Source organism: Dermacentor variabilis, unplaced genomic scaffold (genome assembly GCF_050947875.1).
Source record: "Dermacentor variabilis isolate Ectoservices unplaced genomic scaffold, ASM5094787v1 scaffold_12, whole genome shotgun sequence".
NCBI classification, from domain to species: domain Eukaryota; kingdom Metazoa; phylum Arthropoda; class Arachnida; order Ixodida; family Ixodidae; genus Dermacentor; species Dermacentor variabilis.
In genome coordinates, this window is record NW_027460280.1 from 43,239,618 (window position 1) to 43,252,437 (window position 12,820).

Below are 12,820 nucleotides of genomic sequence, written 5' to 3' on the forward strand. Positions count from 1 at the left end.
TGTAGCTTTGAATAACATCTCCTTGTTTCATGTCAGCATGAGCTTGTCTTATAGATCTTTTGCATAATGCTGACAACCATGTGGGCACACTGGGTTTGCGCCGCCATCATGAAGGGTAGACATGTGGGCGAGCGCAGGATGCGCCTAGAAAGTTTGTAGGTCGAACGGACTCTGCTACTGGTCAAATTGAGTTTCCTGTGATGTTCTGACATACCATATTCGCTGCATAACATGTCTCTGCAAACGCAAGCTTGGTTTTGTGCAACCACTGGATAGGTCTGATACATTCTGTCATGTTAATTTTGTGCTTGCACCATGAAGGCATCATTGACATACTACTACAATGCAAAAGTGGTCACAGGCAGAGGTCATGACTGCAGGAGCTATAACTTTTGTGCAGCCTTGCGTCGTTCCTGATTCCATCAGAGCAAATTATATGAAAAAACAAAACAAGCATGGCATGTTGTGATACCTTGTGTACTGGTGTAGCAATCCAGTGCCATCATCTAGCATAACTGTGGCTTCTCAAGCACTAGAGTAGGTCGGCCACATGATCAAGTCGGGTTGTTGCAGCCACTGCTGCCCATCATATTCTTTGGTTCACGAAATGTGATAGGCAAGGGACATGTAGCTAATGAGTGTGAAAAACAGATAACCAGTTTCTGTTTCTGTTTATTATCTCAGTATTCTATCATGGCGGCAGTGAAATTTCGTTATATTGAAGTCGTGTTTAAACACACTTCGTTATATTCAGGTTCAAAATACATGGTGTTCTATGGACAAGAAGTTCTAAAAAGTAAAATTTCTTGTTACATCAAGAATTTAGTTGTATTGAAGTTCATTATATTAAGGCTTAACTGTGTAAAACTGTCATATTTAGTTGGCTTGTTTATTAGTATCGGCATTTGTTACATTACTTTGCTTCAAGTAATTTTTGATTGCAAGCTGAAATGTGGATTCCTTTGCTTTAGCTCGTAGATCACTGCAGCGAACACCACCAGAGAACAGACTCAAAGGGGCCAAGATTGTTCGTGGCTGCGTGAAGGCTATACATGAAGAAATTGATAGGCACTTGAATGTTGTTTCTCAGACACCATCGCATATTCCGAGTGAGTGTGTCATGGAAGTATCTAGTCTATTCAACGTTTCTTTGTTGGATGGCATACTGAACAATCTTTTTGAAAATTTTCATAGGTCACTTGCTGACTGGGCTTACCACACCAATGATTAGCAGATGTCCTCCAGCAGTCGAAAAGTCACTGGACCTCGAAATAACAGGTAAAGGAAACTATGCATTATCTCATGAAGCTTTCTTCTAAAACGAAATTAGTAAAACTGCACGAGCTGCGAGAAGGCTTGACATGGTACTTCTTTTCTGGGCTTTTTATGATGTAGTGTTGAATGGAGTTTACAACTCAACTTCAGGTTCATTGCAAGCAATTACAGAAATATATAATAGTGACAGTTCTTTGAAAACTGCGGTGTAGTTGCCTGGCATATTTGACTTCTGCATTTTTAGAGATGGTTAAGGATAGCTTATGAAAATGTGCAAAAAAGAAATGAGGTTGTATTCTTTCTTCTTTTGTTTGGGCACACATCGTAGCCTCAGTTTCTTTTGTGCCATATTATTCTAACTACCTAACTTTTTTTCTTGCAGCACTTTTGGATGCGATGGAGTCGCAAGCAAGTGAGAGTGCCAAGTCACCTTCCACAGAAGCTGGGTGCGAGACTTTTGTAGGACTGATTCTGTTTCAATTTTGGCTTATGCCATTGCAGGAAGCAAAGAACTCAGTGTATAATACTAGTCTCACATTTAAAGACTTCCTCACTATAGACTTCTCCTGGGGCATGTCACACAGTGCCGGCGATGTCATAGCGTGATGTCTCTGGCACATGTGCAGTGACCCTGGTTGGCAAAACACAGCTGCCGCCGGCTTTCTGCATGGTGCAATCACGCAGTGCTTGGTGCACGTGGGCGCCATGTGGACGCATGTTTTTTACAGCGAAGCTGTATACCTCTACCATCCAAGTAAATTTTCGTGTCATTGGTGTGGTAAACAAGAAACTCCCTATGCGTGGGCCGATCCCGAAGATAGTGCATTGCCGGGCCGACCCGCGGCGGAGGTGCAGTTCGCGATTAAGACTCGAACATAACACAGCTTCGCTGGTCATCCTTCTTCACAGAGTGGAAGGGCACTGAAATTTTTCTTCTTCTTTTTTTACATCAATCTCCACAATTATCTTGCCAGCCAGAGTAGCAGTATTGTGTGTCAGAGAACATCAGCAAGTGGTAAACTGCGTGACGAAAATTTGGCGATGCTGGCCTTTTTGTACTTGCGAATGTAAACTACGTGGTAGTCTGTGATTCATAGTGTGATGAAGAATATCGGCTTTTCCATGGAAGTGTACCATGTTTTTTGTGGTGTGGTAAAGTGCGCCACGAAAAACAGTGACACTTGTGTAGGGAAACGGACTACATGGTGTGCGTGTGTGTGTCTGTGTGTGTGTGCACGCTACGTGATTAACAATACAAGACTGTGGACATGTGTTACGTGTAATAAGGCCAGTCATAGTGATCAGGCGTCGATAGAGCTTGGAGACCTGTAATACTTGAACAGGTGAGAATGAATGAGACTCAATGATTAGTGAGTGCATGTATCTTGGTGTCATCTGCGCTGTGTGCAGAAAAAAAAAAGCCTTCGTGGGAGCATAATCCATTGACTAAATGTATTACCGTAAGTGAGCTCTTAGCTTGTTTTCACTACTGCCGAAGCTGCGTGTATATATTTCACCGCGAGGAATGCCCAAAATGCAAACTGCTGGAATTATTGTGTTTTAACACATATCTCATGGGCCTTAAGTTATACTCACTTTTACAGCACGAAATTCATGGTATGATGATGCCTGTACACATGCAAAAGTTGAGTCTTATAAGTTGGTAGCAGCAAAGGGAGGCAGCGGACACAGTGAAGTTACCGCACAACGGATTGTGTACTTATGTACGCTTGTGCCTTGTATGTTCACATGACCGTGACGAATAATTCAAATTAAATTGTGGTGTTTAACATCCGTAAGCTGCACAGCACCTTATGGGGGACACTGTATGAAAAGGCTCCGAATTAATTTTGACCACCTGGGGCTTCTTACCGTGCTATATGTCTCTGCATTCCTCCCTCATATGAATTTAGGCGTCGCCATTTGGTACGGCTTCGCTAAGCCGCCGTGATGGGCATGGCTGATAGGTGTAGACGAAGTTCATCTTGTACACCGTTTAAGGCTACAGTGTAGATGGGGCGCAAATGAGTACCTTCACAACGAATTTTTGTCCCAAGACCAGTCATTTAAGCGAAGTATAATTTCGGTACTGTTAAATGTGCATCATCTGTGTTAAAATGTTCGCTTTCAAAGAGTAATAAATTTTTGTGGCTGTTTGACCTATGGAAGAGGCACACTCTTACGAAATCACTACATGCTGACTTAAGGGAACCATGTACTCGGCAATAACACTACGTTGTTGTGTCAGTAAAAAGGGGACGATTATACTTTCTAAGCACAGTTCGTAGATGCTGTCACTTCAAAAGATAGCAATATGCCAAAATTATGATCGCGGCAGTTGATATACAAGCAGCGCTCTTATGCAAGGAGAACAGGTCGCACGAACGCTTGCCAACCAGCGCCCGCTTCAAAGGTGCGGCAGGTGGGAGGGGCACTCGCAGTGACCTCACGCTGTTTGCAAACAGGGAGAGGTCTATTGAAGCTAACTACAGTTGTTGTCGCTTTCAGTTGTGATACATCAGTAAATTCCTATTTTATGAGGGAAGGAATTAATGTCAAGCACTAGTGTGGCCAGGCAAATCTGCCTAGATAAGGTCTTTTCACTGGGTAGTTACTGTATTTGCACAAATACTATAACATGACTACAAATGTAATTCAAGAGTGGAGGGGGTACTTATTATGACCCAGGTGGTGTGGTGTGGGAGTGTACGTATACCAAATACAGCATAAATTAGAGTGACGTGTAGACATGACTATTTCGCGTAAAATGCTGGCTCATTTTTGCTTAAATTTTGCTCGGAGGTGCTATCTTGTAGTGCATACAGTTTAACTTTATCAGGAGGTACATTATTTGCCTGTTTTATCCAGCATGAATCAGAAGCACCGATTGTCAATGGCAGTGCCAGACTTTAAAAAAATCTTGATTTCAGTGCAATGAAATGGTGGAGCCATTTCTCATAGTTCGGACAAAACGCAGCACATTTTGCTGTCAGAGTGGAGAGATGGCTCTATTGTGCCATTTTACCAGAGATGAGGCCATGAGAGTCCACATTGTGGTAGCGTATTGTAGCGTGGTAGCACATTACTTTGCATTGTTGCTTTTTTCACCATTCACTGTGCTCCTGTGCCCCCTTCTGCACATATACATCTGCTTTTTCCTTGTGTCAGTGAGAAGTTGGCTTTTGTGCAAAGGTCAATCAAAGTTCAGCTTGCTTAAACAAAAAAAAAATATGTTATATTCAGAGCTTACTTCCATATGTAAAATAAAGGGCTTTCTGATGTTGCAAGTATGGTACCAAGAAATTATTCACTGGCTATTTGTGATTAGAACACTCTATGTGCTTTGGTGACTGAATGATTTTCTCTGGTTGGTGAGCACTAAGATAAAATCAATTATTTGGGTAATCTGTAAAGGATTGCTTATAGATAGCAGCTTAGAATATCACTCCTTAAAACCTGCTTAAAGCTGCAATTCCTTCTGGTGCATATGCATGCGGGTGAAAATTAGGGTGGGTGACTGTGGGAGCAATGAAAAGCATGCACATTGTTCTGATAAGCAAGCTTGTTTTGTTTGTGCAGCATTGGATCTGATAATGGCCGTCTTTTTTCCTTCTGTGCAGTCCTCCAAAGGGTAGCACTGGCACTATGTTTTCTGCTGAAGAATGCAGGCACACCATGCTATTGTAAGCTCATGCTTTTCTTTTAGCTCTGTGGAAAATGTTCCTGAGCACTCAGTACCTGTTTTCATTCAATCTAGACATTTTCCAGTGAGATTTCTTAGCTCTTGAAGCCTGGTCTGTATTCTGTTAAAGACTAAAAATTTTAAGGTACATTGCCGCAATATTGGTTAGACATTTTTTGTTTTATATATCTTTTTTAAGGCTAGTTTCAGTAGCTTTAAGTGTGTCGTACATTTAAAAAGCTGAAAATGTTTTTCAGTGTTTTATATATTCCTGTCTTGTAAACTGCTACAACCCATAATTACAATGCAGAAATGGGATTTGATTTGGCAGTACATAGTGTGTGTGTATGCATGAGCGCATGTGCATGTGGGGTGTGTGCGTACATGTGTGTGTAATTATGTATGTATATCAGTTCAAATGTGTATAGATATATAGGTAATGGAAAGACTGCTGCAGGGGGCTTATTAAGTAGAAAATGTGCAAGTAAATAAATAGTGTGTGATACGTAACACAAATAATGTTCAGATACAGATACTATATTACTATACTTAGGATTATCATAAGAAGCCAACAAACAAAGACTTCAAGGACAGCATAGGGTAAATTACATGTACTTATTAATTGAATTAAAGAAAGGATAAACTAGTGGAAATGAAAGTGGATGAAAAAACAACTAGCTGCAGGTAGGGGACGAACCCCCGTCTTCGCATTATGCTTGCGATGCTCTTACCAGTTGAGCTACCACAGCACCATTTTCCCATCCACTTTCTGGGTATTTATGTTTATCTACTAGAACTAAACCTGGGAGTGTTAGCCAGCGACACACTTGATGGCCTTGACGGTGGATTTGGTACACCATTTTTTTCGCAGGCATCACACGCACATGACCTTTTTTGAGTGAAGGCTACTGGTTAATAAACGCAGACATGCTAAGACTGATGAAGATTGGGCCCTTGGTTTCCATTCTTCTCGTTCATTATACTTAGCATTGTAATATAACATGCCGTAATGCCTGCATGATAAATTGTCATTATGTACTGTTGTGAGCAAAGGTAACAGGCAGCTGCAATATAAATGCATGCCGAATTGCATCATTTCACCACCTAGGGCCTCGAAATTTTGGACTCGGCTGATGTGAAGGCCCACATGGTGCATATGTCCATCCTATATTACTTGCCAGCATGACCATTTGCTTAATCCTATGCTTAACCCATCGCTATCTAAGTTCTGCGCAAGCCCGCACTACCTGCTGAATGTGGCTCAATGTTAGACATCGGCTTTTGTGCCGGGAGATATCAGTGTAATAGTCATGTCGTAACATGGCCACTACAGCAAGGTAACGTTGAGCTGTACTTGTCAGGCAGCAGTGGCTTGCACAAAACTCACCAAATGGTAGCATAGCAAGTGAGACACAACGAACGGTCACGGCAGCAAATAATACAGGATGCACATGAGCTCTGTGCTTGTCTCGAAACCAGGCCAGCCTAAGTACTGAGGTGCTAGGTGGTGCGACGCTGCAATTGGCACGCACTCATAGGGCTTCATTACTTTTTCTCACAACAGTAGATCTGTTCTTTATATGTGATGGTTGAGAATTGTAAAGTGTAATGGCAGTGTATGTGAATAGCAATTTTTAGTTCTGATCTGCAGTGGTTGAGGCTAATCTGGTGATAACCAAGTGAAAGAAGTAGCAAGTTGACATCCTAGTTTTATTGCAGGGGTGCACAAAATCCTATTAGCAGTTTCAGTGTTATTACACTCATTTGACATATGATTGATGACCTAATGCTTAGAATGTCGAGCAATTTACGTGCAGATGAAGTAGAAGCATACCTCTACAAATAAAGACTTGTGTGTGCAGAGCCATGGTGATATGGGTGTGTATAGTGTAGTATGTGAAGTGAGACTGCAAGCTGTGATGACAAAATTAATGTGTGGCACTGGATGAAGAAATATTACTAGGCAGTATTTTCATTGAAAATATATAATGTAGTTTTGTAGAATATGAGCGTTCTTATAATTTTTGGATTAATGTGCTAGTAGATGTATAGCTGTATAGTATCCTTCGATGCTTTATAGACTGCTAATCTTGAGCTGATATAAAAATGTTGATAACACATAATGCATAGTCCTTATTTAAGTATTATGATAAGTTATCACTGACCACCAGAATAAAAAAGCCCACCATAGATTCTTGAGAAATTCAAATGGCAGGTTATCTCAGATTACTTTTGGCTACAATGTATTGCTGACAGCCTGTTAGGTAGCTTTCTTAAGTATAATGGGGCTGCCTATGGGATACCATGGCAGGGCAGCTTGTTATGCAGTACTGAGTTTTCTAATAAGTCAAAGACGGGGAAGTGATTAATTGTGCCCATTGTTAAGAATTTTGCTTTGTTACAATGAATTTTTCTGTGGCATTTAATGGGGCAAAAGATAACACTTCCCTTTTATGTTATCACGTTAGCAGCTGTAAAGAAGATTATACAGTTAAACTTTTGATTTAACGAAGTCGATGGAACCAAACAATATTTAGTTTAATCGAGGACTTTGTTAAATAGAAAACACTTAAAGCACTCATGCTAATAATACTAATTTTATTTAAGAGAAAAAAAGAAGTGTTTTTGTCTTGCTTGTGCATTTACTGTAGACAGCATGCCTGTTGAGTGCATCTTATGTTCCTTCATGGAAGGGGCAAACCTTAACAGAACAATGACACCTGCCACCTAAACTGAAACCTGGCATGCCCATATTTATATTGTATTTTACCCATATTTTCCACCAAAAGTTTGTTGAATTGGGTGAGACGTTGAGTTCAGTTCGTTGCTTCAATGCTTTCAATGCATTAGGATGCATGAATATGCGTTGGGGAAATTAAAATAGTTTCTTAAAATAGAAAATTTCATAAAATCTGGTATTGTAAAATCAAGATATGACTGCATAAGAAATTGCATTCAGGCATTTTAAAAACAGGTTTTCAAGTGCTGTAAATAATACAGGTTATAGTGTATGGGGTTGAAAATATTTTGTTTTATCCTTTCTGTTATGTGCTGGTATTATTGTGGAAATATTAAGAGCACTAGGACATTACTATTTTGATGCTAATATTAATTATTTGTCTTGGTGGTCCCTCAGTGGATAAAATTTATGATTAAAAGCCTTGCCATGTGTCCACTCTCCATGCTTGTTAAACATAGTTGTTGAACTTGTCAAGGCCTTCTTGCACTGAATAGGAGCTGCAGCAGTGTCCAGACATAAAATAGCTGTAGTTGAATTGCTTGCAGAGCAGTAATATTGCCTGCTAAGCAGAGGTTTTTGTACACACAGAATAAATGCATTTTGTTAGCAGCCAGTGTTCATCCTGTGTCGTCTTTCTTGTCTTGGTTTTATTTCCTGCTTTTTTATAGCTATGAATCAGTACCAACTAGCTTGAGCTCGGACCATTTTGAAGCAGAGATAGTTTCGTATCTGCACAGATGAGCAGAACTAGTTCACTGATTATTGAGAATTCATTTGTGACATGAGTATTAATAAGTATTGTAAGTGCTTTTCTTAATAGTACATTCTTGTATCCTACCGAGTATGTGTTTTGTAATGAGAGCATATTGGAGGTGACCTTGTTTTTAGTGAATGGGCTGTAATGGAATGGGGGTGATGGGAACCTCAAAATACCTTGGAAGCGCAGGCTGCTGACCTGTTGAGGTGGGAAATGCCCAATTACTGATACAGGACAGCCAAAGTGTGTCGAACTTGTTAGATATTATAGGCTGTTCTTTGTTGTAAGAACAGTGCCATAAGAAATCGCCAACATTTTATTCTGTACCAAACTTGTGTTTAGAGGTGGGCATCCTTTCCATTTTTTTAATCTTTTTGCAGGAATAAGCACACAGTGCGGCCACAAGTACCGAGAAACCACGCCAGCATCAGTCACCAGTCAAACACCTTCACAAAAACTGGCTGGCGTGAGGCACTCAGTCGCTCCCTCTGGTACTCTGATGTAAGCTTACCTCTACACCTATAAGCTCCTTTGTCACACTTCGCTTATGCTCTTTTTTCCATGTCAGTTCTCTTGACCTGTTTCAGAGAAGCCTGTGTGTTGGGAATACAAGTTGCAAGAACTGGCTCCAGAACAACAGCACTATATATGCACTCATTCACGAAGCACAGCTGCTTGTCAAGGCCATCTTGGATGCTCAGGAAGAGGTTGGTACCTGCTATTAACATCCTTGCACTCATTCTACAATTACCAGGTAAACTTGATGAGGAGCAACATAGGTTAGCATTTAGTCCCACAAAATTGGTACAATGCTCCTGAGGTTGCGATGTTGCATGTTGCAATGTTGCATGTTTCAGTGTTGCAGTGTTGTACTTAGGATGTGATTGTGTAAAATGCAATGTTTTGCAATGTTTTTGCAGTCTTGGAGTGCCCTTGGAGCACTCTTGGAGCACTCTTGCCCTTGGAGTGCTCTTGGAGTCTTGGATTGCAGCCAAATATGCCGAAATTGCCAGCTTAACTTTTTTTTTAATGTTGAATTATTTACCTTTTTTTAATATCCTGTATGTATAGATAGCCTTTACTAATTGTTGCAAGCTCCTGTAATCTTACAGGGAGCTGGTACACTAAGTTGAACTTACTGTCGCGTTTCATGCTTCACTTTTACACCATTTACAGTATTGCCAAACTTCTTCTTGTGGTAAGGGTGACCAGGTATTTTCTATTTCAAAACTGTAATCCACCTGTGTAAATTGATCCAGAATTTTTCTGTAGACCTGGTAACCCTTGGCAAACTGATTTCTGTTACAGAACAGGTTGTTCTTGGCCAGCTTATGTTATACCATGAATAGACGCCTAAATTGCATGAAAAAATTATATGTTTATTTTTATTTTCACTTGGAACACTGTGGTGAACAGGAATTTGCTGAATAATAATGAGCTTGTTTACTTGCGCTCATTTGTTTGTTGACTGCCTACTTTGCCAGTGAGTGGCATATTTCATGTGCTGTATGACAAAACTGCCATGTTAAGCCCTAGTAACTCCAATGACAGGAGGACAGTGTAGTTTTAGGTAGATGACATTTCATTCAATAGAAACTTGCCAAAACTGTGGCAGCGTTAGCTTGCTCCACATGATAATTTAGCAATATAGATATGCATAGAACCCAGGCCATGTTACAATACTTTTTTTGGACTTCAAGCAAGTGTTGATACTATGGTTTGTCGTAGGTGTGCTGTCCTGACTCTCTCTCACGACTGGCTGATCTTAGCCACAAGTTGGCATCTGAAGTGGCTAGTGTGTGTTCCCATATAAAGGCTTCCATGAACAGAACCAGGTGTGTAAACATGTTTCTTAGATGTCTTACAAAGTAATTATTTTAGATTTAAAAAAAAACATCTCTGTATGGCTTGTGCCAGGAAGGACACAGAGCTTTCAAAAGAAGGAAGAGGACACTGTGCAGTAATGCAGCTTATAAGAAACTGTCTATAAAATAAAATTAAAAATTAGCCCAGTCAAAATGGGAAAATAAGTTGTTTTTCGTTAGTACAACTAATTTGAAAAACTAAGCTATCTCGTAAAGTGTATGACTGCATTATTTTAGTGAGCTTTCGCATTTGTGAACTGCTGTGTAATTTTGTTGTGTGCACTATTTTATTTTATTTTATTATTGTGCAGCTTGCTCTGAAACTTATTTTCTATAGAAATATCAAGCTGTGCACAGGTTTTTATGTGTTTTTAGAGGTTCAATTACTGCTCAGACGGTATGCCCATCCCTTCGTGACTGAGCCACAGTGTGAGATTGGCTATTTGCTCTTTCAGGTTGCTTGTAGATGTGGAGAAAGCACAGAATGACATTGAGTTCACTGCTCGTCAGATGGAGCTGTTTTTGGATCTTGGAAAGGACAAACCTTTGGTGAGTGCTTAAGAAAAATGATGTAATACAGTCGAGCCCATTTACATAGAGCCAAGCTATTTCAAATTATCGACTACACCAAAAAGATCAAATGTCTTGTTGAGTATGCCCTATAAAAATGCAGCCAAGGTGTGCATTATATAGAGTGTTATCCACCGACACATTCAGCATACTGAACAATGCATGACATACTGTGACCTGTCAGGTGCCCTTTCTCTCAGCCTATACTGCATTACAGTAGCAATGCCCTATGCCCCAATGCCCCCATCACTTCAACCAATTTTCTTGTGCAGAGGATTCTTCCAAAAGTTTTTGCCACTCTGCAGCTAGCTTGTGTGTCTATTTATGCATTGGCTTACGGTGAGTAATTGAAGGCTGTCTTCACACTGCATCATATTTGATAACTAGCCTTAAAGGGCCCCTCACCAGGTCTGGCCATTTTGAGCTGACAAGCGCAGAACATACATTGCGTGATAACGATCGTGTCTGCAAAGTATTACATCGCTACGCGCTGTGGAAAGATCTGAAATTTCAAACCGAACGCCGTTTTTCCTTCTCCTCGGGGCCGCCGCGCTCCAAGCCGGAGGCTGATGTACTCGCGTCCTTGTGCCTACGTACTCAAGTCCGCAGTGTGACGTCGCTCGTGGTGACACGTGACTTCGAGAATTATTCCAGGCACCATCTGTTATTTGTGCTGTTGCTCGAATTGACGAATCGAAGTTTAGGGAAATAATAAAACACACAAATGGAATGTCTGTGTGTTTTTTGCTTTACTTCACACCAAAGCAAGAGAGATGTACTTCCACTTCGTCTGCTTGTTCCCACGATCGTGCGGTCACGTGCAAAGGTGCCGAAACGGTGCCATTTTCTACCGTGTTCCAGCGCAGGATCATGCTCTGCGATCCGCTTATTCTGCCTCAGTAATTGTGTAGCACTGAATTATACCGCTAATCATGTATCCTTGTGCACAGCGTGCAAAATCGTGCGCTGCGCAAAAGGATAACAATAACAGCTTACACACAATGCCGCCAGCAGAAGTGGGCATTGACGAAAAAAAATAAAGCGCGGAGAAAAAAAAAAAAAAACTGAAGCCGGTGCCCGTGACGTATGTGTCACGTGATCCTCGAGGTCAGGCATGGGAGAACGCAGGGAAGAAATTTCGCTTGTGAAGGCTAGATGGGGCGAGTGGAAGGGAGTCTCACTATGCAGTGGAGCCCGGCTGCTGAAATCATGGGTTCGCGGCACTGAAATATTTCTATCTCGGCTATTAATGAGCCAACTTGAGAAAAATTTTCTGGCAGAACGCTCCCTAGAGGACATGTAGCAACTTACAGCGTATAACCAAAATTTGCTCTGGGGCCTGGTGAGGGGCCCTGTAATGTTTACTTTCAATTTGAAAGAAGCAGTATACTATACAGTAAAACCTCGTCACAATGAAACATCTCATAACAAACAGATGGATATGTCAAAGTAATCGTAATTCCCCTTCAAATTTCATATAAACACATACATTTAAATGAAATATTGTTGTAATGCAGTGAAGATTTCTTATAAATTGATATTTATTAGGAATTGTGCACACAGATATACCGAAGCAATGACAATTTGAAAATTTTGGTCGAGACTGTCAAGCTGATTGGGTTGGAAATTGTGTTGTCAATGACAGGTTAATGATGCAGTTGCAGGTGGCCCTAAAAAAGAACACGTATACATGCTCCAGCACATCACTTTGTCTGATTCTCCCTCTCCTTTCTTTTTTGCTGTCCTTGGTGACACTTTCATTTTGCTCAGATGCTGCATTTTCCGTTTTCACCCTGGCGATAAGCGGTAAACAGCCTTCGCCTTTCGTGGTGCAGTTTCTCACTTGCAGGCCCATTTTGCTATTAGTGCTGTCAGGGGAATGTTGAGGAGACGGTTCCGTTGACAGGATGCCAGTATGACCCCTCTCCTCA

At 40.9% G+C, this 12,820-nt stretch overlaps 1 protein-coding gene across 2 annotated transcripts in view; it reads left to right on the plus strand.

Moving 5' to 3' along the window:
* LOC142565799 (uncharacterized) overlaps nucleotides 1–12,820 on the plus strand; it is a 70,357-nt gene that overhangs the window by 35,883 nt on the left and 21,654 nt on the right. For both annotated transcript variants that reach the window (XM_075676337.1, XM_075676336.1), the window contains exons 13-20: nucleotides 972–1,109; nucleotides 1,195–1,278; nucleotides 1,658–1,721; nucleotides 4,896–4,958; nucleotides 8,835–8,955; nucleotides 9,042–9,161; nucleotides 10,183–10,289; nucleotides 10,775–10,868. In XM_075676337.1, the coding sequence (XP_075532452.1) occupies nucleotides 972–1,109; nucleotides 1,195–1,278; nucleotides 1,658–1,721; nucleotides 4,896–4,958; nucleotides 8,835–8,955; nucleotides 9,042–9,161; nucleotides 10,183–10,289; nucleotides 10,775–10,868 (791 nt within the window). The remainder of the gene's footprint in view (nucleotides 1–971; nucleotides 1,110–1,194; nucleotides 1,279–1,657; nucleotides 1,722–4,895; nucleotides 4,959–8,834; nucleotides 8,956–9,041; nucleotides 9,162–10,182; nucleotides 10,290–10,774; nucleotides 10,869–12,820) is intronic.